This window comes from Fringilla coelebs (genome assembly GCF_963513975.1).
Source record: "Fringilla coelebs genome assembly, chromosome: 39".
Taxonomy (NCBI): Eukaryota; Metazoa; Chordata; class Aves; order Passeriformes; family Fringillidae; genus Fringilla; species Fringilla coelebs.
The window spans coordinates 271518-297432 of NC_140065.1; the positions used below are offsets into that span (position 1 = coordinate 271518).

At 49.2% G+C, this 25915-nt stretch overlaps 3 protein-coding genes across 3 annotated transcripts in view; 2 read left to right on the plus strand and 1 right to left on the minus strand.

Annotated features, from left to right (window-relative positions):
* The window catches only part of PPP1R10 (protein phosphatase 1 regulatory subunit 10), a gene marked incomplete at its 3' end in the record, with an annotated part of 16390 nt that extends 1141 nt beyond the window's left edge, over positions 1 to 15249 (minus strand). The window contains exons 1-10 of the mRNA XM_084224500.1: positions 14175 to 15249; positions 9114 to 9232; positions 8940 to 9026; positions 5903 to 6038; positions 4320 to 4371; positions 3543 to 3620; positions 3054 to 3224; positions 2091 to 2190; positions 1334 to 1443; positions 7 to 32 (exon numbers count right to left, since the gene is read on the minus strand). Coding sequence (XP_084080626.1) covers positions 7 to 32; positions 1334 to 1443; positions 2091 to 2190; positions 3054 to 3224; positions 3543 to 3620; positions 4320 to 4371; positions 5903 to 6038; positions 8940 to 9026; positions 9114 to 9220 — 867 coding nt within the window. The 5' untranslated portion in view covers positions 9221 to 9232; positions 14175 to 15249. The remainder of the gene's footprint in view (positions 1 to 6; positions 33 to 1333; positions 1444 to 2090; positions 2191 to 3053; positions 3225 to 3542; positions 3621 to 4319; positions 4372 to 5902; positions 6039 to 8939; positions 9027 to 9113; positions 9233 to 14174) is intronic.
* A 219-nt stretch (positions 15250 to 15468) lies between these two features.
* Positions 15469 to 17799, plus strand: MRPS18B (mitochondrial ribosomal protein S18B). The gene is made up of 7 exons (XM_084224512.1): positions 15469 to 15606; positions 16046 to 16145; positions 16237 to 16334; positions 16987 to 17055; positions 17250 to 17316; positions 17412 to 17471; positions 17550 to 17799. The coding sequence occupies exons 1-7, from the start codon at positions 15532 to 15534 to the stop codon at positions 17786 to 17788; spliced, it is 708 nt and encodes a 235-aa protein (XP_084080638.1). The 5' UTR covers positions 15469 to 15531; the 3' UTR covers positions 17789 to 17799.
* Positions 17800 to 18437: 638 nt separating this feature from the next.
* ATAT1 (alpha tubulin acetyltransferase 1) overlaps positions 18438 to 25915 on the plus strand; it is an 11351-nt gene continuing 3873 nt past the window's right edge. The window contains exons 1-7 of the mRNA XM_084224519.1: positions 18438 to 18626; positions 18751 to 18811; positions 20494 to 20576; positions 22342 to 22396; positions 23432 to 23545; positions 24233 to 24334; positions 25081 to 25126. Coding sequence (XP_084080645.1) covers positions 18529 to 18626; positions 18751 to 18811; positions 20494 to 20576; positions 22342 to 22396; positions 23432 to 23545; positions 24233 to 24334; positions 25081 to 25126 — 559 coding nt within the window. The 5' untranslated portion in view covers positions 18438 to 18528. The remainder of the gene's footprint in view (positions 18627 to 18750; positions 18812 to 20493; positions 20577 to 22341; positions 22397 to 23431; positions 23546 to 24232; positions 24335 to 25080; positions 25127 to 25915) is intronic.

The following is a 25915-nucleotide window of genomic DNA, read 5'->3' on the forward strand; positions in this document are numbered from 1 at the left end:
CAGGGCGTCCAGGAACCCGAGGCCTTCCATGGCTGGGGGGAGCACAGAGAGGTCACCAAAAAACCCAAATTCACCCCAAAATGGGTCCCAAACCTGCCTCAAAATGGTGTCCAAATTTTCCCTAAAAAGGATCCCAAAAAACCCCAAATTCACCCCAAAATGGCCCCAAAACCAAACCCTAAATGGCACCAGAATGACCCCAAAATGAAACCAGGAATGGCACCAAAATCAACCCCAAAATGGCCCCAAAACCAAACCCTAAATGGCACCAAAATCAACCCAAAATGGCTCCAAAATCAATTCCTAAATGGCACCAAAATGACCCCAAAGTGGCACCAAAACAACTCCAAAATGGCTCCAACACCAAACCCTAAATGGCACCAAAATCAACCCCAAATTGGTCCCAAAATCAACCCAAAATGGCACCAAAATCAATTCCTAAATGGCACCAAAATCACCCCAAAATGGCACCAAAACAACCCCAAAATGGCCCCAAAACCAAACCCTAAATGGCACCAAAATGACCCCAAAATGGCACCAAAAGTCTCCCTGAGAAAGGTCCCAAATATCACCTGAATTGTCACCAAAATGGCCCCAAAACCAAACCCTAAATGGCACCAGAATGACCCCAAAATGAAACCAGGAATGGCACCAAAATCAACCCCAAAATGGCCCCAAAATCAAACCCTAAATGGTCCCAAAATCAACTCAAAATGGCACCAAAAGCAAACCCTAAATGGCACCAAAATGGCCCCAAAACCAAACCCTAAATGGTCCCAAAATCAATCCTAAATGGCTCCAAAACCAAACCCTAAATGGCACCAAAATGGCCCCAAAACCAAACCCTAAATGGTCCCAAAATCAACCCAAAATGGCCCCAAAACCAAACCCTAAAAGGCACCAAAATTAAACCCAAAATGGCCCCAAAACCAAACCCTAAATAGCACCAAAATCAACCCAAAATGGCTCCAAAATTAACCCTAAATGGCCCCAAAATGGCCCCAAAACCAAACCCTAAAAGGCACCAAAATCACCCCAAAATGGCCCCAAACTGCCACAAAACCCAACCCTAAAAGACACCAAAATCAACCCAAAATGGCCCCAAAATGGGTCCAAAATCACCCCAAAATGGCCCCAAACTGCCACAAAACCCAACCCTAAAAGGCACCAAAATCAACCCAAAATGGCCCCAAAATGGCCCCAAAACCAAACCCTAAAAGGCACCAAAATCAACCCAAAATGGCCCCAAAATTAAACCCAAAATGGCTCCAAAATCACCCCCAAAAAGCCCCAAAATCACCCCAAAATGGCCCCAAAATTGCCCCGAACTCACGCTGCGGGGGGATGATCTTGACTTTGATCTCCTTGGCTGCGTTCGGGGCCGTGTTCAGGGGTTTGTATTTCTTCTCTGCCAGAGGAGCCTCCCCGGGGGCTGTGGGGGCGCTGGGGGAGGAAAAAAGGGTCAGGACCCCCCAAAAACCACCCCAAAACCCCTGAGATTTACCCCAAAACTGCCCTGAAATTGTCCCCAAAACCCCAGAACTAAAAATTTTCTTAAAACCACTCCGAAATTCCCCAAAACCACCCCAAATTGCCTTAAAGCAGCTCAAACCCACCCCAAATTTTCCAAAAATATTCCAAATTTCCCAAAACAATCCATAAATTCCCAAAAATAGCCCCAAATTCCCAAAAAATAGCCCCAAATACCCAAAACAATCCCCAAATTTCCCTTAAGTAGCCCCAAAGTAGCCAATGCTGTCCCCAAATTAATCCCAAAAAAGCCCTGAAACCACCCCTAAAATAACCCCAAAATTGCCTCCCAAAATGGCCCTGAAACCACCCCCACAACAGCCCTAAAAATGTTCCCTAAAATGACCCAGAAACCCCCAAAATAGCCCCAAAACTGCCCATCAAAAAAAAACCCAAACTGCCCCCAAAATAATCCCGAAACATCTCCAGAAGTGCCCCAAACCAGCACCAAAACCCCCCAAAATTCCCCTAAATCAGCCCCAAAAGCAGCTCTGAGAGCCCAAAACGGCTCAGAAACCCTAAAAAGTCCCAAAATGTCCTGAAATTGCCCCAAATCTCACCTCTGCCTCTTGACAGGGACGGGTTTCAGGCTGTATTTGTCGGACGAGGCCGAGTTCAGTTTCTTCACCGGCGCCAGCGACGGCGTCTCCAGCTCCAGCCCTGAGGGGAAAAAAGGGTTAAAAATCCCCAAAGAAACCCCAAAAATCCCCAAAACAGCCCCAAAAATCCCCAAAGCAGCCCCAAAAATCCCCAAAGCAGCCCCAAAAATCCCCAAAACCAGCCCTAAATCCCCCCAAACCAGCCCTAAATCCCCAAAACCAGCCCTAAATCCCCCCAAACCAGCCCTAAATCCCCTAAAACCAGCCCTAAATCCCCCATACCCAGCCCTAAATCCCCCCAAACCAGCCCTAAATCCCCCAAAACCAGCCCTAAATCCCAAAACCCAGCCCTAAATCCCCAAAACCAGCCCTAAATCCCAAAAACCAGCCCTAAATTCCCCAAAACCAGCCCTAAATCCCTAAAACCAGCACTAAATCCCCCCAAACCAGCCCTAAATCCCCCAAAACCAGCCCTAAATCCCCCCAAACCAGCCCTAAATTCCCCAAACCAGCCCTAAATCCCCCAAACCAGCCCTAAATCCCCTAAAACCAGCCCTAAATCCCCCAAAACCAGCCCTAAATCCCCTAAAACCAGCCCTAAATCCCCAAATCCAGCCCTAAATCCCCCAAACCAGCCCTAAATCCCAAAATCCAGCCCTAAATCCCCCAAAACCAGCCCTAAATCCCCAAATCCAGCCCTAAATTCCCCCAAACCAGCCCTAAATCCCCTAAAACCAGCCCTAAGTCCCCCAAAACCAGCCCTAAATCCCTAAAACCAGCCCTAAATCCCCCAAACCAGCCCTAAATCCTCAAAATCAGCCCTAAATCCCCCAAACCATCCCTAAATCCCCCCAAAACCAGCCCTAAATCCCCTAAAACCAGCCCTAAATCCCCTAAAACCAGCCCTAAATCCCCAAACCCCACCTGTGGAGCGGAACTTGGCGTGGCTGGGGGCCGTGGTCCGCAGGGATTTGGGTTTTTCCCGTTTCTTTTCGGGAATTTCCTCATTTTTGGCCTCGTTTTTGGTCTCCTGGGGCTTCTCCGGGACGGGAGTTTTGCTTTTGTTTTCCTCTTTCCTCTTCTTTTTATCCCGTTCTGGGGTGGGGGAAAAGGGGTGAGGGGATTTTGGGGTTTTTTGGGGGGATTTTGGGGTTTTTGGGGGGGATTTGGGGTTTTTTTGAGGGGGATTTTGGTTTTTTTTGGGGGGGATTTTGGGGTTTTTTCAAGGGGATTTTGGTTTTTTTGGGGGGGATTTTGGGGTTTTTTTTGAGGGGAATTTTGGGGTTTTTTGGGGGGATTTTGGGGTTTCTTAGGGGGAATTTTGGTTTTTTTTTTGGGGGGGGATTTTGGGTTTTTTTGGGGGGGGATTTTGGGGTTTTATGGGGGGGGATTTTGGGGTTTTTTGGGGCTCACCTGTGGGCTGGGAGCTGCTCTGGGAGCGGATCACCCCCATCCAGTCGCTGACCAGGATGGAGGCCAGGCGGCGCAGCTCTGAGGGGGTAATTAACAATTCATTGTTAATTAATCATTAATCAATCAGTCATTAATCAAGCAGGGGGTGGGGAACGGCACCTAGAGGAGTTTTGGGGGTGTTTCAGGGGGATTTCAGGGGGATTTTGGGGGGTTTCAGAGGGATCTGTGCTGATTTTTGGGGGGCCTGAGGGGTTTTGGGGGATCCCAGGGGGTCTCAGAGGGGTTTTTAGGGGGGTCTGAGGGGGATTTTGGGGGTTCCCAGGGGTTTTTTTTGAGGATCTGAGGGGGATTTTGGGGTTCCCAGACAGATTTTGGGGGTTTCCAGACAGATTTTGGGGGTCCCAGTGTTTTTTTGGGGGATTATGGGGTTTCCGGGGGGATTTTGGGGGGTCTGAGGGGGATTTTGGGGGATCTGAGGGGGATTTTGGGGGATCTGAGGGGGATTTCAGGGTTCCCAGAGGGATTTTGAGGGTCCCAGGGTTTTTTGGGGGGAATTTTGGGGTTCCCACGGGGATTTTGGGGGTTCCCAGAAGAATTCTGGGGTTCCCAGGGGGATTTTGGGGTTCCCAGGTAGATTTTGGGGAATTTGGGGGTTCCTAGGGGGATTTTGGGGGTTCTCAGGGGGATTTTGGGGTTCCCAGGTGGATTTGGGGGAATTTGGGGGTTCCCAGGGGGATTTTTGGGGTTCCCAGGGGGATTTTGGGGGTCCCTGCTCACCCTCATCGTCGCTGGACTTGCTGAGCTGCTTCACCAGCTTGGCCGTGTTGTTCTGCAGAGGAAACCGAGGTCAGGGAGGGGACAGAGGGACACTGGGGACACCAGAGCCACCCCTGGGGACAGCAGAGCCACCCCTGGGGACACCAGAGACACCCCTGGGGACACCAAAGCACCCCTGGGGACAGCAGAGCCACCTCTGGGGGACACCAAAGCACCCCTGGGGGACACCAGAGCCACCCCTGGGGACAGCAGAGCCACCCCTGGGGACACTAAAGACACCCCTGGGGACACCAGAGACACCCCTGGGGGACACCAGAGCCACCCCTGGGGGACACCAGAGCATCCCTGGGGAGAGCAGAGCCACCCCTGGGGACACCAAACCATCCCTGGGGACACCAGAGCCACCCCTGGGGACACCAAAGCCACCCCTGGGGGACACCAGAGCCACCCCTGGGGACACCAGAGCCACACCTGGGGACAGCAGAGCCACCCCTGGGGACACCAGAGACACTCCTGGGGGACACCAAACCATCCCTGGGGACACCAGAGCCACCCCTGGGGACACCAAAGACACCCCTGGGGACACCAGAGCCACCCCTGGGGACAGCAGAGCCACCCCTGGGGGACACCAGAGCCACCCCTGGGGACACCAAAGCACCCTTGGGGACAGCAGAGCCACCCCTGGGGACAGCAGAGCCACCCCTGGGGACACCAGAGCCACCCCTGGGGACACCAAACCAGCCCTGGGGACACCAAACCAGCCCTGGGGACACCAAACTGCTCCTGGGGACACCAGAGTAACCCCTGGGTGACACCAAAGACACCCCTGGGGGACCTAAGGGTGACAAAAGCCACTGTGAGTGTCCCCAACTGCCACCTGAGTGTCCCCAAGTGCCACCTGAGTGTCCCCAGAGCCCCTGGGAGGGCTTTAAATGAGACAAATTCCCTTTAAATGAGACAAAAATCACTCTGAGAGTGACAAAACCCCCTGTGAGTGTCCCCAGGTGCCACCTGAGTGTCCCCAAGTGCCACCTGAGTTCCCAGAATGCCACCTGAGTGTCCCCAGAGTCCCTGGAAGGGCTTTAAATGAGACAAATTCCCTTTAAATGAGACAAAAATCCCTTTAAATGGGACAAAAATCAGTTTAAATGAGACAAATTCCCTTTAAATGAGACAAAAGTCACTCTGAGAGTGACAAAACCCCCTGTGAGTGTCCCCAGGTGCCACCTGAGTGTCCCCAAGTGCCACCTGAGTGTCCCCAGAGCCCCTGGAAGGGCTTTAAATGAGACAAAATTCCCTTTAAATGCAACAAAAATCACTTTAAATGAGACAAAAATCCCTTTAAATGAGACAAGCCCCCCCTGTGAGTGTCCCCAGGTGCCACCTGAGTGTCCCCAAGTGCCATCTAAGTGTCCCCAAGTGCCACCTGAGTGTCCCCAGAGCCCCTGGAAGGGCTTTAAATGAGACAAAAATCACTTTAAATCACACAAAATTCCCTTTAAATGAGACAAAAATCATTCTGAGAGTGACAAAACCCCCTGTGAGTGTCCCCAGGTGCCACCTGGGTGTCCCCAGGGCCAGACCTGCTTGAGGTGGTCCACGGTGAGCGGGAGGTGCTGCAGGGTGAGCAGCAGCTGCTGCAGGAAGGGGACGTTGTTGGCGGCCTTGGAGCCCGTCAGCCACGTGTTGAGCAGCTTGTAGCCCCCGATCCGGATGAACCTGGGGGGAAAAAGGGGGAATTTGGTCAAGATCCAGACAGGAAAAGCTTCATTCTGTCAAAATCTGCCGATATCCACCCAATAATCAAAAAAATCCCCATCAAAATCCACTGAAAATTCACCTAAAAGCACCCAAAATCCACTTTTCTATGTAATTACTAAGCCACGATGAATCTGAGAGAAAAAAAACAGAATTCCATCCAGATCCAGAGAGGGAAACCTTCATTCTGTCAAAATCTGCTGATATGCACCCAAAAATAAAAAAAAACCCCATCAAAATCCACCTAAAATTCACCTAAAACCCCCTAAAATCCACTTTTCTATGTGGTTACTAAGCCACAATGAATCTGAGGGGAAAAAGGGGGAATTTGGTCCAGGTCCAGGCAGGAAAAGCTTCATCCTGTCAAAATCTGCTGAAATCCACCCAAAAATAAAAAAAACCCCATCAAAATCCACCTAAAATTCACCTCAAATCCACTTTTTTATGTGGTTACTAAGCTGCAATGAATCTGAGGGGAAAAAGGGGGAATTTGGTCCAGGTCCAGACAGGAAAACCTTCATTCTGTAAGAATTTGCCTAAATCCACGCAAAAATAAAAAAACCCCCAGCAAAATCCACCTAAAATTCACCTAAAACCCCCTAAAATCCACTTTTTTTATGTGGTTACTAAGCCACGATGAATCTGAGAGAAAAAGGGAGAATTTGGTCCAGATCCAGGCAGGAAAAGCTTCATTCTGTCAAAATCTGCCTAAATCCACTGGAAGTTCAAAAAAAACCCATCAAAATCTGCCTAAACCCACCCAAAATCCAAAATAAATCCATTTTTTCCACCTGATTACTAGGTCAGGGTGAACCTGAGGGGAAAAAGTTGGAATTCTGTCCAGATCTGCCCAGTAAAACCTCAAAACCACCCAGATTTTCCCAAAATCTATTAAAAAAATCCCATTTTTCCACATACTTATATGGCCTGAGGATGAAACCTGAGGGAAAAAAGAGGGAATTCTGTCCAGATATGCCCAGTAAAACCTCAAATTCACCCAAATTTCCCCAAATCCCCTCAAAAATCTAGTTTTTCCCTATGCTTACTTGGCCTGAGGATAAAAATCTGAGGGAAAAAAGTTGCAATTCTGTCGAGATCTGGCCAGTAAAACCTCAAATTCACCCAATTTTCCCCAAAATTCTCTCAGAAATCCCGTTTTTCCTGTGCTTACTTGGCCTGAGGTTGAAATCTGAGGGCAAAAAGTTGGAATTCTGTCGAGATCTGCCCAGTAAAACCTCAAAACCACCCAGATTTCGCCAAAATCCCCTTAAAAATCCCGTTTTTCCTGTGCTTATTTGGCCTGAGGATAAAATCTGAGGGAAAAAAGAGGGAATTCTGTCAAGATCTGGCTGGGAAAACCTCAAACCCACCCAGAATATCCCAAAATCTATTAAAAAATCCCATTTTTCCACATGTTTACTTGGCCTGAGGATAAAAATCTGAGGGAAAAGTGGGAATTTTGGAAAGATCTGCCCAGTAAAACCTCGAACCTGCCCAAAACCACCCAGATTTCCCCAAAATCCCCTCAAAAATCCCATTTTTCCACATGTTTACTTGGCCTGAGGATAAAAATCTGAGGGAAAAAAGTTGCAATTCTGTCGAGATCTGCCCAGTAAAACCTCAAAACCACCCAAGTTTCCCCCAAATCCCTCAAAAATCTCATTTTTCCCTGTGCTTATTTGGCCTGAGGATAAAATCTGAGGGAAAATTGGGAATTCTGTTGAGATCTGCCCAGTAAAACCTCAAATCCACCCAGATTTCACCGAAATCCCCTCAAAAATCCCGTTTTTCCTGTGCTTATTTGGCCTGAGGATAAAATCTGAGGGAAAAAAGAGGGAATTCTGTCAAGATCTGGCCGGGAAAACCTCAAACTCACCCAAATTCACCCAAATTTCCCCAAAATCCCCTCAAAAATCCCATTTTTCCCTGTGCTTATTTGGCCTGAGGATGAAATCTGAGGGAAAAAAGTTGGAATTTTGGAAAGATCTAGCCAGGAAAACCTCAAACCTGCCCAAACCCACCCAGATTTCCCCAAAATCCCCTCAAAAAATCTCATTTTTTCCGGTGCTTACTTGGCCTGAGGATAAAAATTTGAGGGGAAAAAGTTGGAATTTTGGAAAGATCTGGCTGGGAAAACCTCAAAACCACCCAGATTTTCGAAGAATCTATTAAAAAACCTCATTTTCCCCTGTGCTTATTTGGCCTGAGGATGAAATCTGAGGGAAAAAAGTTGGAATTTTGGAAAGATCTAGCCAGGAAAACCTCAAACCTGCCCAAACCCACCCAGATTTCCCCAAAATCCCCTCAAAAATCCCATTTTTCCACATGTTTACTTGGCCTGAGGATAAAAATCTGAGGGAAAAAAGTGGGAATTCTGTCGAGATCTGCCCAGTAAACCCTCAAATCCACCCAGATTTCCCCAAAATCCCCTTAAAAATCCCGTTTTTCCTGTGCTTATTTGGCCTGAGGATAAAAATCTGAGGGAAAAAAGTTGCAATTCTGTCGAGATCTGGCCAGTAAAACCTCAAATTCACCCAATTTCCCCAAAATTCTCTCAGAAATCCCGTTTTTCCTGTGCTTACTTGGCCTGAGGATGAAATCTGAGGGCAAAAAGTGGGAATTCTGTCGAGATCTGGCCGGGAAAACCTCAAACCCGCCCAAACCCACCCAAGTTTCCCCAAAATCCCCTCAAAAATCTCATTTTTCCACATGTTTACTTGGCCTGAGGATAAAAATCTGAGGGAAAAAAGTTGCAATTCTGTCGAGACCTGCCCAGTAAAACCTCGAACCCGCCCAAACCCACCCAAAATTCCCCAAAAATGAAATTAAATGAAGTTAAAATCCCGTTTTGCCTGCGCTCACTTGTTGAGGATGTCCTGGGCCCGGGTCTGCAGGAGGATGTTCAGGTAAATGCAGCGGCTCACCATCTTCTGCGAGTCCTTCATCAGGCTAATTAGCGGGAATTAATTAACCGTTAACGGCTATAAAGGCAACAAAAGGGTGCCAAAGGTCCGGAAATGGGGGGTTTGGGGTTACCTGAAGATTTTGGAGATGCCGTCCATGGTTTTGACCTCCCCATCCCGGCCCAGGAAACAATCGAGGCCCTTGAGGAGCTCCTTGGGGTCGATGGGGCCGGAGCCCATGGCAGGAACTGCCTGGAAAAGAGGGAAAAGGGGGAAAAATTGAGGGAAAAGCGGGAAAAAAGGGGGGAAAGATGGAGGGGGGATGGAGGGAAAAAAAGGAAAAAAAGGGGGGAAAAAAGGGAGGAAAAAAAGGGGGAAAATGGCGGAAAAGGAGGGAAAAAGCAGGAAAAAAGGGGGGGAAAGGGGGAAAAAAAGGAGGAACAAGGAGGAAAAAATTAGGAAAAAAGGAGGAAAAAAGAGGAAAAAGAAGGAAAAAAGAGGAAAAAAAGTAGGAAAAAAAGAGGAAAAAAGAGGAAAAAAAAGAGGAAAAAAGGAGGAAACAAAAGGAGAAAAAAGGGGACAAAAGGGGGAAAAAAGAGGAAAAAAAAAGAGGAAAAAAAGGAGGAAAAAAAGGAGGAAAAAAAGGAGGAAAAAAGGAGGAAAAAAGGAGGAAACAAAAGGAGAAAAAAGGGGACAAAAGGGGGAAAAAAGAGGAAAAAAAAGAGGAAAAAAGGAGGAAACAAAAGGAGAAAAAAGGGGACAAAAGGGGAAAAAAGAGGAAAAAACGAGGAAAAAAAGAGGAAAAAAGGAGGAAACAAAAGGAGAAAAAAGGAGGAAAAAAGGGGGAAAAAAGGAGGAAAAAAGAGGAAACAAAAGGAGAAAAAAGGGGACAAAAGGAGGGGAAAAAAGGGGACAAAAAAGGAAAAGGAAAGGGGAAAGGAAAGGGGAAAGGAAAGGGGAAAGGAAAGGGGAAAGGAAAGGGGAGGAAATGGGGAAAAAAAAGAAAAGAATAAGAAAGGAAAAAAGGGGGGAAAAGGGGAAAAACAGGGAAAAAAAGGGGGGAAATGGGGTTAGGAGTGGGGGAAGAGGTGAGAAAATAACGGTGTGCAAAATTTTTGGGGGTGAAATGAGAAGTGAGAGCAAAACTGGCAGGAAAAAGAGGGAAATCAGCCCTAAAAAGGAGGAAATCTGCCTCAAAAAGGTGGGGAATAACACCAAATGTGGGGAAATGGATGCTAAAAATTAGAAATTCACATGAAAGGTTGAAAAGCAAGCCTAAAAAAGGGAAATAAACCCAAAGAAGTGGAAAACAAACACAAACTTCAGGAAATCAACCTGCAAAAAAGGAAGTCAAAGCTAAAAGGCAGGAAATGGATCTCAAAATGAGGGAAATTAACTCCAAATGCTGGAGAAACACATCAAAATACTGATAATAACCCTAAAAATGTGGGAATCAACCCCAGAAAGCTGGAAATAGGCCTCAAAATGCTGGAAAACAACACTAAAATCACAGAATTATATCCCAGAAAGGAGGAAAACAACCTCAACAAGCTGGAAAACAACACCAAAACCAGGAAATCAACCCTAAAGACTGGAAAATCACCCCAAAGAGCTGGAAAACAACACTAAAAAATGGGAAATCAACACTAAAAATGGGAAATCAACCTCAAGGAGCTGGAAATTGCCCCCAAGCTGGAAAAGATTTTTAAAAAGCAGGATATCACCCTCCAAAAGGTGGAAATAGGCCCCAAAAAGGTGGAAATCGACCCTAAAATGATGGAAAACCACAATAAAAGTGAGAAGTTAAACCCAAAAGCGAAAAATCAACTCCAAAGTGTCAGAAATTCACCTCAAAAAGCTGGAAAATGACCCCAAAAAGTGGGAAAACGACCCCAGGAAGGGTCCCAGGGACCCCCCAAGGGACCCAGGGGGAGTCACAGCACCCCCTCCCCCTCTGATGTCATTTCAATTAACTCGTTTATTAATTAATAAAGGAATTAATTAAGATATTAACACTGGGGATGAGGATTTAGGGTCACACCATGGGGGGGGGACACAAACCCTGAGTTCTCCCCCACAAATTTTTAATTAAAAAGTGAATTAAACTCATTAACAAAATAAAAGAGACAAAATTCTGTCATCCCCACCAGTTTCCCTTCATAATTTCATTAATTTTTTTGTTAATTAACGAGCAGAACCAGGGTCCAGGGGGGGCTTTCCAAGCACAACCCTCCCCCAAGGTTCATTAACCAGGGGTTAATTAACGAGCTGCCACTTAAGGAGGGGCCATATTTGGGGGTGTCACACCCCCCCCTCCCCCCAAAGCTCAGGCCATAATTAAACCCTCTGACTAATGAACCAAGCATTAATTAACACCTCATTAATTAAGGCCAAACCCCCCCTAAATGACCCGACGCTCATTAACCCAAATCCGGGCCCCCTCCCCCCCCTTCCTGGGGGGGTTTCAGGCTCTGACATCATTAATCACCACTAATTAGAGCTTAATTATGACCCAGTTTCCTTAAGGAGGGCAGGGGGGAGGAGCTGGGGAGGTTTTTTGGGGTTAAAACCTCTCAAAAATCTCCATTTTTGAGGTGAAAAATGTCAATTTTTGGGGTGGGGGCAGCACCCAGAACTGGGGGTCGTTAAAAGCTCCCCCCCCCAGTGTTAATTAATTAAAGGGTTCAGCCCTTAATGAAGGGAAGAGATTAATTAGGGAGGGTCAGCAATGCCACCCCTCTGCAAAGACACAAGAAAAAGTTAAACCAGCACAAACCCCCCCAAAAATATCCCAAAAATGAGGGGGGGGGACCCCAAAATTGGGAGATTTTACCCCAAATTCTCACTGAAACCTTTGACCCATCCCCAAAATGAACGGGGGGGGGACAAAAAACCCCCCCAGAGGGGATCCCAGCAGTGGGGGAGGGGCAAAACCCCCTCCCCCAAAAGATTTTTGGGGTCCCCTCCTCATTTTTGGGGTTGTCCCCCCCCTTTAAAGGAGCTGGGGGTCCCCAAAATCCCCAAAAAAGGGAAAAAAAATCCCATTTTTGAGGGGGGGTCAATTCCCAGCTCGTTCAGTTGAGGGGTGGGTCAAGGCCTGATCCCCCCCCCTCCCCAAAATTGGGATTTTACAGCATTTTTTACTCATTTTACCCCCCAAAAATTGATTTTTTTGGGGGGGAATTTGAGGGGGGGCTCCCTGTGCCCCTCCCCAAATAGGAAATGCTACCACTGGGGAGAAAAGGGATTAATGCCAAATAAATGGGTTTATTTTATCAAAAATCTGAATTTTCAGGAGGGATCACTGCGGTTTTTACCCAAATCTGTGAAATTTTGGGGATAAAAAAGGAGGAAAAGTCCAACTCCCGACTGCCGCATGCACCAGGAGAGGGAAAAGGGGGGAAAAAAAGGGAATTTTGGATGTTTGAAAACCCTGGATCCAAAGGCCGTGAAATGGAAATAAGCCCAAAAAAAAAAAGAAAAAAAGAAAAAAAAAAAAAAAAAAAAAAAGTATTTTTTTTGCTTACCCGGGTTGTGGCTGTTCCCTCCCTTTGCTGAAGTAAAGCTTCCTAAGCTGCAAAAACGGGGCAAAACCATTGAAAATCGGGAAAAAAATGGAGTTTTGGGGGTGTTCTCCCTCCCAAAATTCCGATTTTTTTTGTTGTTTTTGGTTTTTTTTTGGTTGGTTTTGGTGTGTGTGAGGGAAGGGGGGGTGAAGCCCAGTGGTAGCATTTCCCTGTCACGATAAATTCAAGGTTATCAAAGGCTCCAGGACACTCCCAAATTCCCCAAACCCCACCTGAAATCCCCCCCAAAAACACCCCACAAAAAAGGGAACAGATTAAAGACATAAAAAAATAAAAATCCTGTGGGGACAAAAAGGAAAAAAAGAGGATTTTGTAGGTCCTGCGGGTGGAAAGGGGGGGGTTAAAAAAGGGAATTTATGGACAAAAAAGGATTTGAGGGGGTAAAAAATGGAATTTTAAAGGGGGGGCCCCACAGTGGGAGGGGCATCAACAACGAGGCCTCGGCGCCATTTTAGAGCTGGGATAAAAAACCCAAATTCGGGGGTTTCAAAGGAATTTTTTAGGCATTTTTGAGGAATTTCGGGGGGGTGTAAAAAGGAAGGGGGGGAGGGGACACACACAGACACAAGCGACAAAGAGAAACGCCTTAAACCCCTTTTCCCCCACACAAAAAAATCCTTAAAACACCCCAGGATCGGGGTTAAAATCCTTTAAAATTAAGGAATTAAAAGCGGGGGGGTTACGAAATAACCGGGGGGGGGTTAGAGTTGGAATAAAATCGCCCAAAGCCGCCGAACACTGAGGGGAAAACTCGCGGATTTGGGGCAAACAAAGCGCGGCCGCCATTTTGAATCTGCCTCATGAAGGCTCTGAGGGGAAGGGGGGGGGGGAAACGCTTCAAAGCGAATTTCTGAGGGAAAAAAATGCAGAATTTGGGCAAAGCTCGGCCTGCCTAGCAATCTTTATTGCTAGATTGCGACCCCCCCCCCATCCCCGACCCCCGATTTCACCCGAATCCCCCAAAAATTCCCCACCGAAAAGCTGAAATTTTAACCTTCCCTCACCCCCACCCCACCCCGCGTTTCTCAGCGCAAAAAACAATCCTAAAATGGCACCTAAAAAATAAAAATAGGAAAGAAATCAGCTGGGTTTTGTTGAAATTTCCAACTTTTCACCCCCCCCGCCCCAGCCCCGCGCGGTCTTTTCCTCCCTTTCCCCCCCCCTTAATTTCTATTTTTTTTTTCTATTTTTTTTTTTTGCAATCTTTATGTACAGATTGCTCGCCTGGAATGCCCCGAAAATTCCCTGAATTCCGTCTCCCCCACCGCGCGATTTTTTTTTCGGGTTTTTGGGGCCATTTTCCAGCTTTTTGGGGAGGTTTTTTTGGGTTTTTTTGCGGGTTTTGGTTTGTTTGTTTTTTTTTTTAAACCGTGGGAGCTGCTCGTGGAACCCCGTCCTCCTCCGAAACCGCTTTTTTCTCCCGAAATCCCCCCAAAATTTCCATTTTCACCACCTTTAGGCACAGCCCACGTCCTCCTCAAGCACACGGGGGGGCTCTTCCTCCCATTATTTTTGCTCTTTGTGACAAATAAATAACTTTTTAAAGGGTTTTTTTCTTGTATTTTTTAAAGGGTAAGGGGGGAGCCTGCTGAAAATTCAACACTTACTATCCAATTTTTTTGCTCAGCCGACAGCGCTTCAAGGTTTGGATTTTGGCATTTGGAGGTGGTGTTAGAGCCAAAAAATTCGTTTGATTTTAATCATGGCTTTAAAAAAAACGCAGCAACTTTTTTTTTGCAGCTTGACGGGTATTTTGGGGTTTTTTAAGTTTTTTTTTTCCTTGGGTTTTCTTATTTTTTAAAGCCCTAAACGAGTGGATCGAGCTTAACTGGTCGAGCTAGAAACCAAAAAAATAATAATGAAAAATAAAAAAAAGTTGCTTGGGTTTTTTTTTTTGCTCGGAAAAAAAAAAGTGGGTTTTGCCTTTGTTTTTTGGGGGGGGAAAGAAGAGGGAAATATGTTTTTTAAAGTGGCAGTTTCCTTCGGGTTTGGAACGGCTTCCAAGGACGGTCCAAAGGACGGAGAGGCTGCGGCGGCTCTTCACGGCAAAGGGGGAGAGAAAACCTGTTTTTTTCCTTCCCCTCTTTGTTGTATATATATATATATATTTGTTGTTTTGTTCGCGTTTTGTATTGTATTTTGTATTGTTTGTATTGGCTTTTTCTCTCGTGGTAAAGGCGACGGCGTCTCTCAAGACCAACCAAACCTGGAGCGGGGGAAAGGAAAAATAAAAGGGGGGGGGAAGGTGGGGGATGGGCATAACGATAAAAAAAAAAAAAAGGGAAAAAATTGAAAAAAAAGAAATTAGAAGCGAAGAAGAAGAGACACGAAACGATTAGAAGCTGTTATCCCCGGGGAGAATTTAGAGCTTTAAAGGGGAGAAAAAGGAAAAAAAATAACGAGGAAACGCCCTCGGAAGGGTGGGGGGGGCTCAGCTCGGACGGGACGTGAGGGCGGCGGCGGCCCCGGAGGGGCTCTAGGACGGGGCAAGCCGCGTTTTTCCCCACATAAACGATGCTTGGCGTTTAAAGAGCCCCCCCAGAGCCAAAAAAAAGGGGAAAAAACCCCCCGCGCCCCGTTCCCCGCCCGCAAAGCCCCGGCCCAGCGCAGCTCTTTACTCACCTCCACCAGCCCTCAGAATGGCGGCGGCACCACCGGGCGCGGCTTTTTATACCGGGACACGCCCCGCGCCTCGCCACGCCTCCCGCCCCGCGCCGGCCACGCCTCCCGCCCGTTGAGCCGCCCAACAGCGCCTGCGCGGCTTCCCCAGCGCGCACGCGCGGCCGCCGCCCGCCATTGTCCGCGGGCCGTGTGGCGCAGTTTTAATTCAGGGAGGGCGAGGGGAGCGAGCTGCGCATGCGCGACTTCCTGAAGGAGACGGGCGTGGCCACGCGGCAAAATGGCGGCGCCCCGCCCAGCCGTGAGGGAGAGGGGCGGGGCGGGGCGTGAGGGGGAAGCGGGAAGATGGCGCTGGCCTGGGCGGCGGCGGCGGCGGCGCTGAGGGCGGCCGGCGGCGTGAGGACGCCGCGGTGGGCTCAGGTGAGGGCGGGGAGCGGCGGCAGGCGACACCGGGAATTTGGGGGGAGCGGGGGAGAAAATCGGGACGTGAGGGGGGTTAAGGGCGGCGCGCGCCACGTGCGGCGGGGCGGGACGAGTGACGTCACTGGGTTTTTTTTCCCGCTGGGGGCGTTCGGGTGCGGGGGGCGTGGTTTTTTTAATGCGGCGTTACGTCATATTCCGCATTGCGGTGACGTCACATCGCGCTACTGCCCGGGTTTTAGGACTGGCAGCGTGACGTCACAGCGGGCGTCGCTGACGTGGCTGCCGAGGGTTGGACGATTAGAGGGGAGAGGCCAGCCCATGTATGATGGCATTGCTGTGATTGCATTTTTGATGTCATATTATGATGTCATATTATGACGTCATATTATGATGTCATATTATGATGTCTGATGTCATATTATGTCCCCTACCGCAGGCCTTCCCCCGCCTCTGCAGCACCCAGGAGACCCCCAAGGACCCCCCAGCCGCCCCCTCCCCCTACCAGGAGCGGCCCTGGGAGTACCTGGAGAGCGAAGGTCGGTTTGTGTGGGGGGCTGAGGGGAATTTTTAGGGGAACTTTGAGGTCCCCAAACCCTTTAAAACCCCCCCAAAAATGTCCCCACGCAGAGTACCGGGCCACCTACGGGGACAGGCCGGTGTGGCACGGCTACCGGCGCAACCACAAGGGCTCCGTGCCCCCCCAGAGCCCCCGCAAGGCCTGCCTGGTGAGCGCTGGGGGGCACCGGGGGCATCTTGGGGACTCGTGAGGCACCTCAGGGGCAGTTTTGGGGGCACTGGGGGCACCCTGGGGACTCTTGAGGCACCTCAGGGGCCATTTTGGGGGGCACTGGGGGCATCCTGGGGACTCTTGAGGCACCTCAGGGGCCATTTTGGGGGGCACTGGGGGCATCTTGGGGACTCGTGAGGCACCTCAGGGGCCATTTTGGGGGGCACTGGGGGCATCTTGGGGACTCGTGAGGCACCTCAGGGGCCATTTTGGGGGCACTGGGGGCACCTTGGGGACTCGTGGGGCACCTCAGGGGCCATTTTGGGGGGCACTGGGAGCATCTTGGGGATGATTGAGGCACCTCAGGGGCCATTTTGGGGGCACTGGGGGCATCTTGGGGTGATTGAGGCACCTCAGGGGCCATTTTGGGGGGCACCGGGGGCATCTTGGGGACAATTGAGGCACCTCAGGGGCCATTTTGGGGGGCACTGGGGGCATCTTGGGGACTCTTGGGGCACCTCAGGGGCCATTTTGGGGGGCACTGGGGGCATCTTGGGGACAATTTAGGCCTCTCGATGGCACTTTGGGGGACACTGGGACAGTTTGGGGGTTACTGGGACTGACTGGGACTGTCCCACCCCTCTCCCCAGCGCCGGGGGAGGCCCGTGGGGAACCCCTGCCCCATCTGCCGGGACCGGAACCTGCTTGTGGATTTTCGGGTGAGTCCTCGTGGTTTTGGGGAGGCTGCATTGGCCCCCCATTCCATCTTTTCCTTCTACTCCCCTTTTCCCTCTTCATTACTCCCTTTCTGTTTTCTTTATTTCCTTTCCCCCTTTTAAACTCCATTTTTTTTCTGTTTTCACTCTTTTTTATCCATTTTATACCTTTTTTACCCCATTTTCCCACCCGGCAGAATGTGAAGCTCCTGGACCAGTTCATCTGCCCCCACTCCGGTGTCATCTTCCACCCCATCCACACAGGTGAGGACACACCTGAGGGTGACCTCTGTGTCCTTGAGGTGACCTTTGTGTCCCTGGTGCCACCTCTGAGTGTCCCTGACCCCTTTTCCCCTCAGGGATCTGCATGAAGCAGCACAGACGCCTCTCCCAGGCCATCGCCCAGGCCCAGGACCACGGTAAACCCCAAACCCTGAATTTTAACCCTTCCCAATCCCGCCGGGTGCCCCCCAAACCCCTCAATCCCCCCTCCCCAGGTCTCCTGTGGCTCCAGGTCCCCTTTGTGCCGGTTCCTGAGGAGGATTTCTCCAACCAACACGCGGCCGTGGGCAAAACTCCCCCGGCGCCGGCGCTGAGGGGGCCGGGCCGGGCCTGGTACCCCTGGTACGAGTGGCAGCAGCCCCCCGCTGACGAGGTGGCTCGGGTGCGCCGTTTGTACCGTGGATTCCTCAAGGAGGATTACCCGGATACCCCGCCGAGCCCGTCGGGGAAATAAAGACGTTTAAAATCCCCTAAAATTGGCGTTTTTCTTGTCAGGGAAACTGAGGCACCAGGGCAAAATGGCGGCCGGGCGGAAAAATGGCGGCGCGCGGAGGGGGTGTATATCCCACAGTGCTTTGCGGGAAGTGGGGGATGCTTCCCTTGATGCTTTGCTGTGGCGCGAAAAGCCGGTTGCTAAGGAGGGCGGGGCTTGGTTGCTAAGGGCGGGAGAAGGGGCGGTCGCGATTCGGCGATCAGACGTCAGGGGTGGAGCTTAGCCCAAGAGAGATTAAACGATTGGTTGAGGAGTTGCTAGGGGCGGGGCTCAAGGTCTGACAGCGGAAGCGATTGGGCGGCGGTTGCTATGGGTGGGGTTTGATTGCTGAGGGCCCTGCCATTGATGAACGGTTGCCACGGGTGGGACTCGGTTGCTACGGTCTGTCAAGCCCTCAGCAGCGATTGGCTGACGGTTGCTAAGGGCGGGACTCGGTTGCTACAGACGGGCGCGGCCGCATCTAACGATTGGCTTGCGGTTGCTTAGGGCGGGACTCCGTTGTTAAGAACGGGGAAAACGCAGCGCACCGATTGGCCGCCGCTTGGCGGGCCGTGCCGCGATTGGCCGATTCCTCCCCGCGGGGGGCGTGGTTTCTTTGCCGCCCGGGCGCGGCCGTGGCGGTGGCGGCCGGGCCGGGCCCGGCGGGCGGAGGCGGCGGCGGTGCCGGGCCGGGCCCGGGGCTCGGAACTCCCAACTCCATCATGGAGTTCCCTTTCGATCTGGCCCCGGTGCTGGGCGATCGCTTCTGCGTGGTGGATCAGCACCTGCGGCCCGCGGGGCGCGGCGGCACCGCCAAACGGTACCGGGGCAGGGCGGGAGTCTGGCGGAGGCCGCGGTTTTTGGGGGGTTTTGAGGCGTTTTTAGGGATTTCGTGAGGGGAAAGTGGGGTCGCCATGGCTCCTCTCGGTGTTGTCTGGGCGCAGGGAGGAGCTGGAGAAGCAGCTGAGGACGGTGATCGATGAGCTGGGCAAGGCCTCGGCCAAGGTGGGGAACTGAGGGGAACTGAGGGGAAATGAGGGACCCCGGGGGAAATTGGGGGTCCCAGGGGGGCAATGAGGGGTCACAAAGGGAAACTGGGGGGTCCCAAGTAGGAATTGGGGAGTCCCAAAGGGAAATTTGGGGTCCCAGGGGGGCAATGAGGGGTCACAAAGGGAAACTGGGGGGGTCCCAGGGGGAAATTTGGGGTCCCAGGGGAAAATTTGGGGTCCCAGGGGGTCACTGGGGACAATGGGAAGTCAGGAGTGGGTCCCTAAGGGGAAATTTGGGGTCTCAAAGGAGAAATTTGGGGTCCAGAGGGAAATTTGGGGTGTCTGGGGGGGTCACTGGGGACAATGGGAGGTGAAAGGAGGGACCCTAAGGGGAAATTTGAGGTCTCAAAGGAGAAATTTGGGGGTCCCAGGGGAAAATTGGGGACCCCAAGGGGAAATTTGGGGCTCCAAGAAGGAAATTGGGGGGTCCTGGGGGGGTCACTGGGGACAGTGGGAGGTCAGAGGGTGTCCCAGAGGGAATTTGGGGGGTCCCAGAGTGAATTTGGGGGTCCCAGATGGAATTTGGGGGTCCTAGAGGGAATTTGGGGGATCCCAGAAGGAATTTGGGGGTCCCAGATGGAACTGGATGGTCCCAGAGGGAATTTGGGGGGTCCCAGTGGGAATTTGGGGGTCATGGGGGGGTCCCAGAGGGAATTTGGGGGATCCCAGAGAGAATTTGGAGGGTCCCAGATGGAATTGGGGGGTCATGGGGGATCCCAGAGGGAATTTGGGGGATCCCAGAGGGAATTTGGGGTGTCCCAGAGGGAATTTGGGGCATCCCAGAGGGAATTTGGGGTTCATGGGGGGGTCCCAGAGGGAATTTGGGGGGTCCCAGAAGGAATTTGGGGGTCCCAGAGGGATTTTGGGGGTCATGGGGGGGTCCCAGAGGGATTTTGGGGGATCCCAGAGGGAATTTGGGGGTCAGGGGGGATCCCAGAGGAAATTTGGGGTGTCCCAGAGGGAATTTGGGGGGTCCCAGAGTGAATTTGGGGGTCCCAGATGGAATCTGGGGGTCCTAGAGGGAATTTGGGGGATCCCAGAAGGAATTTGGGGGGTCCCAGATGGAACTGGATGGTCCCAGAGGGAATTTGGGGGGTCCCAGTGGGAATTTGGGGGTCATGGGGGGGTCCCAGATAGAATTGGGGGGTCCCAGAAGGAATTTGGGGGTCCCAGAGGGAATTTGGGGGGTCCCAGAGGGAATTTGGGCAGTCATAGAGGGAATTTGGGGTGTCCCAGAGGGAATTTGGGGGTCATGGGGGGGTCCCAGAGGGAATTTGGGGGGTCCCAGAGGGAATTTGGGGGTCCCAGATGGAATTTGGGGGTCCCAGAGGGGTTTTGGGGAGTCCCAGAGGGAATTTGGGGGGTCCCAGATGGAATTCGGGGATCATGGGGGGGTCCCAGAGGGAATTTGGGGATCCCAGAGGGATTTTGGGGGTCATGGGGGGGTCCCAGAGGGAATTTGGGGGGTCCCAGAGGGATTTGGGGGGTCCCAGATGGAATTTGGGGGGTCCCAGAGGGAACTGGATGGTCCCAGAGGGAATTGGGGGGTTCCCAGATGGAATTTGGGGGGTCCCAGAGGGATTTGGGGGGTCCCAGAGGGATTTGGGGTCATGGGGGGTCCCGTGTGCCCCCAGGCAGGCCCAGGGCCTCTCCACGCCCGTGACCAGCGCGGCGCGGATGGAGAGCAACAGGCACGTGCTGTACATCCTCAGGGACACCCGGTGAGAGCCCCAGATCACCCCAAAAACACCCCAAAAACACCCCAAAAACACCCCTAAAATATCCCAGAAATATCCCCAAAATATCCTCAAAATAGCCTCAAAATATCCCCAAAATATCCCCAAAACGTCCCCAAAATATTCTCAAGATTTCTCCAAAATACCCCCAAAATATCCTTAAAATATCCCCAAAAAATCCCCAAAATATCCCACAAAACATCCCCAAATTATCCCCAAAATGTCCTCAAAATATCCATAAATATTCTCAAAACATCCCCTAAACCACCCAAAAAATAGCCTCAAAATCACCCCAAAAAATCCCCTAAATCACCCCAAAAACGTCCTCAAAATAACCCCAAAAATATCCCCAAAAAAATCCCTGGAATTCTCCCAAAATTCCCTCTCAAATTCCTTTTTCTCTTCCCAATCTTCCCAAATTTCTCCCAAATCCCCCAAATTTTCCCAAATCCCCCCAAATTTCCCCCCAAATCCCCCAAATTCCCCCAAATTTCCTCTAAATTTCCCCAAATTTTCCCAATTTTCCCCAAATCCTCCCAAATTTCCCGCAAATTCCCCCAAATTTTCCCCAAAATTCCCCAATTTTTCCCAATTCCCCATAAATTTCCCCCAAATCCCCCCAAATTTTCCTCAAATTCCCCCAAATTTCCTCCAAATTCCCTCAAATCCTCCCAAGTCCCCCAAATTTCCCCAAAATCCCCCCAAATTTCCCCCGAATTCCCCCTCAAATTCCCTTTCCTCTCCCAAATCCCCCAAATTCCCCCAAATTCCCCCAAATTTCCCCAATTTTCTGAAACCCACCCAATTTCCCCCAAAATCCCCCAAAATTCCCCATTTTTTCCCCAAACTCCCCAATTTCCCCCAAATTCCCCTAAATTTTTCCCAATTTTCCCAAATCCCCTGAATTTCCCCCCAAATTTCCCTTAAATTCTCCCCAAATCACCCAAATTTTCCCAAATCCCCCCAAATTCCCCCTGAAATTCCCTTTCCTCTCCCAAATTCCCCCCAAATCCCCCAAATTTTCCTAAATCCCCCCAAATTTCCCCTAAATTCCCCAATATTTCCCCCAAATTCTCCCCAAATCCCCAATTTTCCCAAAATCCCCCCCAAATTTTCCTGAATCCCCCCAAGTTTCCTCCCCAAATTTTCCCAATTTTCTCCAAACCCCTGAAATTTCCCCTAATTCCCCCCAAATTTACCCCCAAATTTTCCCAATTTCCCAAAATTCCCCCAAAATCCCCCCAAATTTCCCCCCAAATCCCCCAAATTTCCCCCCAAATCCCCCAAATTTTCCCAATTTTCCCCCAAATCCCCCCAAAATCGCCCAATTTTCCCACTTTTCCCCCAAATCCCCCAAAATTTCCCCCAAATTCCCCCTAATTTCCCCTAAATTCTCCCCAAATTCCCCCCAAATTTTCCCAAATTCCACCAAATTTTCCCAATTTTCCCCAAATCCCTGAAATTTCCCCCAATTTCCCCCTAAATTCTCCCCAAATTTTCCCAATTTCCCCCAAATCGCCCAAATTTCCCCCAATTTTCCCCCAAATTCCCCCAAATTTCCCCCAAAATCCCCAAATTTTCCCACTTTTCCCCCAAATCCCCCCATATTTCCCACAAATCCCCCCAAATTTCCCCTAAATTCTCCCCAAATTTTCCCAATTTCCCCCAAAATCCCCCAATTTTCCCAAATCCCCCAAATTCCCCCAAATTTTCCCAAATCCCCCAATTTTTCCCCAATTTCCCATCCCAGGTCCCCCCGTGTGCTGGGGTTCCTCAAGGTCGGCTACAAGAAACTCTTCCTGCTGGTGAGCAACCCCAGAGCGGGGGGATTCGGGGAATTTTGGGGGGAATTTGGGATTTTGGGGGGTTGGGGTCAGAATCTGGGGGGTCTGGGGGGAGATTTGGGGATTTTTGGGGGGAAATTTGGGATTTTTGGGAGAAATTTGGGGATTTTTGAGGGGAAATTTGAGGATTTTGGGGGGAAATGTGAGGATTTTTGAGGGGAAATTTGGGGATTTTTTGGGGAAATTTGGGGATTTTTTGGGGGAAATTTGGGATTTTAGGGGTGGGATTTTGGGGTCTGAATCTGGGGGATTTGGGATTCCAGTCCCTGGGGAATTTTGGGGTGGATCCTGTGGGAATTTGGGCTGGAATTTTGGGGATTTTGAGGTGGAATTTGGGGATTTTGGGTTGGGATTTTTTGAATTTGGATTTTTTGGGGTGGGATTTGGATTTTTTGGGGTGGGATTTGGATTTTTTGGGGTGAAATTTGGATTTTTTGGGGTGGAATTTGGATTTTTTGGGGTTCCCAGGAGCGGGATGGGTCCCACGTGGAGGTGGAGCCTCTCTGTGTCCTGGATTTGGGGATTTGGGCTGGAATTTGGGGATTTTGGGTTGGGATTTTTTGGGATTTGGATTTTTTTTGGCTGGAATTTGGATTTTTTGGGGTGGAATTTGGATTTTTTGGGGTGGAATTTGGATTTTTTTGGGGTTGCAGGAGCGGGATGGGTCCCACGTGGAGGTGGAGCCTCTCTGTGTCCTGGATTTTGGGGATTTTGGGTGGAATTTGGGGATTTTGGGATGGAGTTTGGGATTTTGGGTTGGGATTTTTTGGGATTTGGATTTTTTGGGGCAGATTTTGGATTTTTTTGGGGTTGCAGGAGCGGGACGGGTCCCACGTGGAGGTGGAGCCTCTCTGTGTCCTGGATTTGGATATTTTGGGTTGAATTTTGGGGTTTTTGGGGTTGCAGGAGCGGGATGGGTCCCACGTGGAGGTGGAGCCTCTCTGTGTCCTGGATTTGGATATTTTGGGTTGAATTTTGGATTTTTTGGGTTCCCAGGAGCGGGATGGGTCCCACGTGGAGGTGGAGCCTCTCTGTGTCCTGGATTTTTACATCCACGAGTCGCAGCAGCGCCGGGGGCTGGGCCGGGAGCTCTTCCGGGAGATGCTGCAGGTCTGGGGGAAAAAAACGGGGAAATTGGGAAAAAGGGGGGAAAAAAAGGAAAAAAATCGGAAAAAATGGGAAAAAAATGAGGTTTGGGGGGGGGAAAAATGGGGAAAATGGGGGGAAAATGGGAAAAAATGGGGGAAAAAAATGGGGGTTGGGGGGGGGGAATGGAAAAAATGGGAAAAAATGGGGAAAAAATGGGGAAAATTGAGGAAAAAATGGGGTTTGGGGAGGAAAAATGGGGTTTGGGGTGGGAATAATGGAAATTTGCAGGGGAAAAAATGGAAATTTGGGAGAAAAAAAGGGATTTGGGGGGGCAAATGGGATTTTGAGGGGTAAAAATGATAATTTAGGAGGAAAAACTGGGATTTTGGGGGGGGAAATGAGAATTTTAAGGGGGAAAACGGAAATTTTGGGTGGGAAAATGGGGATTTAAGGGGAAAATGTCAATTTTAAGGGGGAAAATGTCAATTTTAAGGGGGAAATGGGGATTTTTGGAGGAAAATTGGAATTTGAAGGGCAGAAATGAGAATTTTAAGGGGGAAAATGGGAATTTTGGGTGGGAAAATGGGGATTTTGTGCAGGAAAATGTCAATTTTAAGGGGGAAAATGGGGATTTTTGGAGGAAAATGGGGATTTGCAGTTGGCCAGTGACACTTTGGGGGTTCCTGGCCCCCCAAATTCCCTTTCCAGAGGGAGAGGGTGCAGCCCCACAAGCTGGCCGTGGACAGACCCTCGGAGAAGCTTCTGGGCTTCCTCAGGAAACATTTCGGGCTCTGCGACCTCATCCCCCAGGTGGGGCTGCAAAGGGTTAAAATTCCAAGTTTTGAATTTTTTTGGGGCTTTTCTCGGGGTTTGGGGCGGGTTAAATGGGGGAAATTGGGGTTTTATTATTAATTTTTTAATAATAAATAAGTAATTCATCAAATAAATAATTAAATAAATAAATAAAACAAATAATTCGTTAATAAATAAAATAAAGATTTCATTAATAAATAAATTAATCCATTTAATTTGATTTAATTTATGGGGTATGAGTTAAATATTTGCATTTATAATTACATTTTTATTTCCATTTCTATTTCTCTTTCTATATTATTTACATATATTTATGCTTCTATTTATATTTATAGTTATATTTATATTTATATTTATATTTATATTTATTTTATCCAATACCCACTTATTTTATTCAATTTTTCTATTTATTTGCATTTATTGTTGTATTTTACCCTTATTTTATTCCGTGTTTATCTGTATTCTATTTATTTCATGTTTATTTATATTTGGTGTTTATTTATAATTTATGTATTCCTTGTAGAAAATTGTATTTATTTCTATTTTAGCATTATTTATTATTAAACTTCATTTTTATTTATATTCACACGTGTTTCTTTATCATTATTTGGGGTTTTATACCCATTTATTAATTAATTTCCATTTTTCCTTTATTTTATTTTGATTGATCAGGGAAATGAAATTTTGAGAATTCCCTGAAATTCTGAGAATTCCCTGAAATTCATTTTTTTCTGTTTCTCCAGGTGAACAATTTTGTCATCTTTGAGGGGTTTTTCTCCACCAGAACAGGTGAGCTGGGGATGGAATTTGGGGGGATTTTGGGGGGATTTGGGGGGAATTTTGGCATTTTCCTGGCTGGATTTTGGGGGGATTTTGGGGGAATTTTGGGTGAATTTTGGGGGAATTTTGGCATTTTCCTGGCTGGATTTTAGGGGGATTTTGGGTAAATTTGAGGTGAATTTTGGGGGGATTTTGGCATTTTCCTGGCTGGATTTTGGGGAATTTGGGGTGAATTTTGGGTAAATTTGAGGTGAATTTTGGGTGGATTTTGGCATTTCCTTGGCTGGATTTTGGGTGGATTTTAGTGTTTCTCTGAGTGGATTTGGGTAAATTTGAGGTGAATTTGGGGTGAATTTCAGTGTTTCTCTGAGTGGATTTGGGGTGAATTTTGGGTGGATTTTGGGTGAATTTTGGCTAAATTTGAGGTGAATTTGGGGTGGATTTTGGTGTTTCCCTGAGTGGATTTTGGGTGGATTTGGGGTGAATTTGAGGTGAATTTGGGGTGGATTTTGGGTGGATTTTGGTGTTTCTCTGACTGGATTTTGGGTGAATTTTGGGTAAATTTGAGGTGAATTTTGGGTGGATTTTGGCATTTTCCTGGCTTGATTTTGGGGAATTTGGGGTGGATTTTGGGTGAATTTTGGGTAAATTTGAGGTAAATTTTGGGTGGATTTTGGTGTTTCCCTGACTGGATTTGGGGTGATTTTGAGGTGATTTTGTGGGGTGTTCATGGTGATTTTAGGGTGATTTTGGGCTGTATTTTAAGGTGATTTTAAGGGGCATTTGAGGTGATTTTGG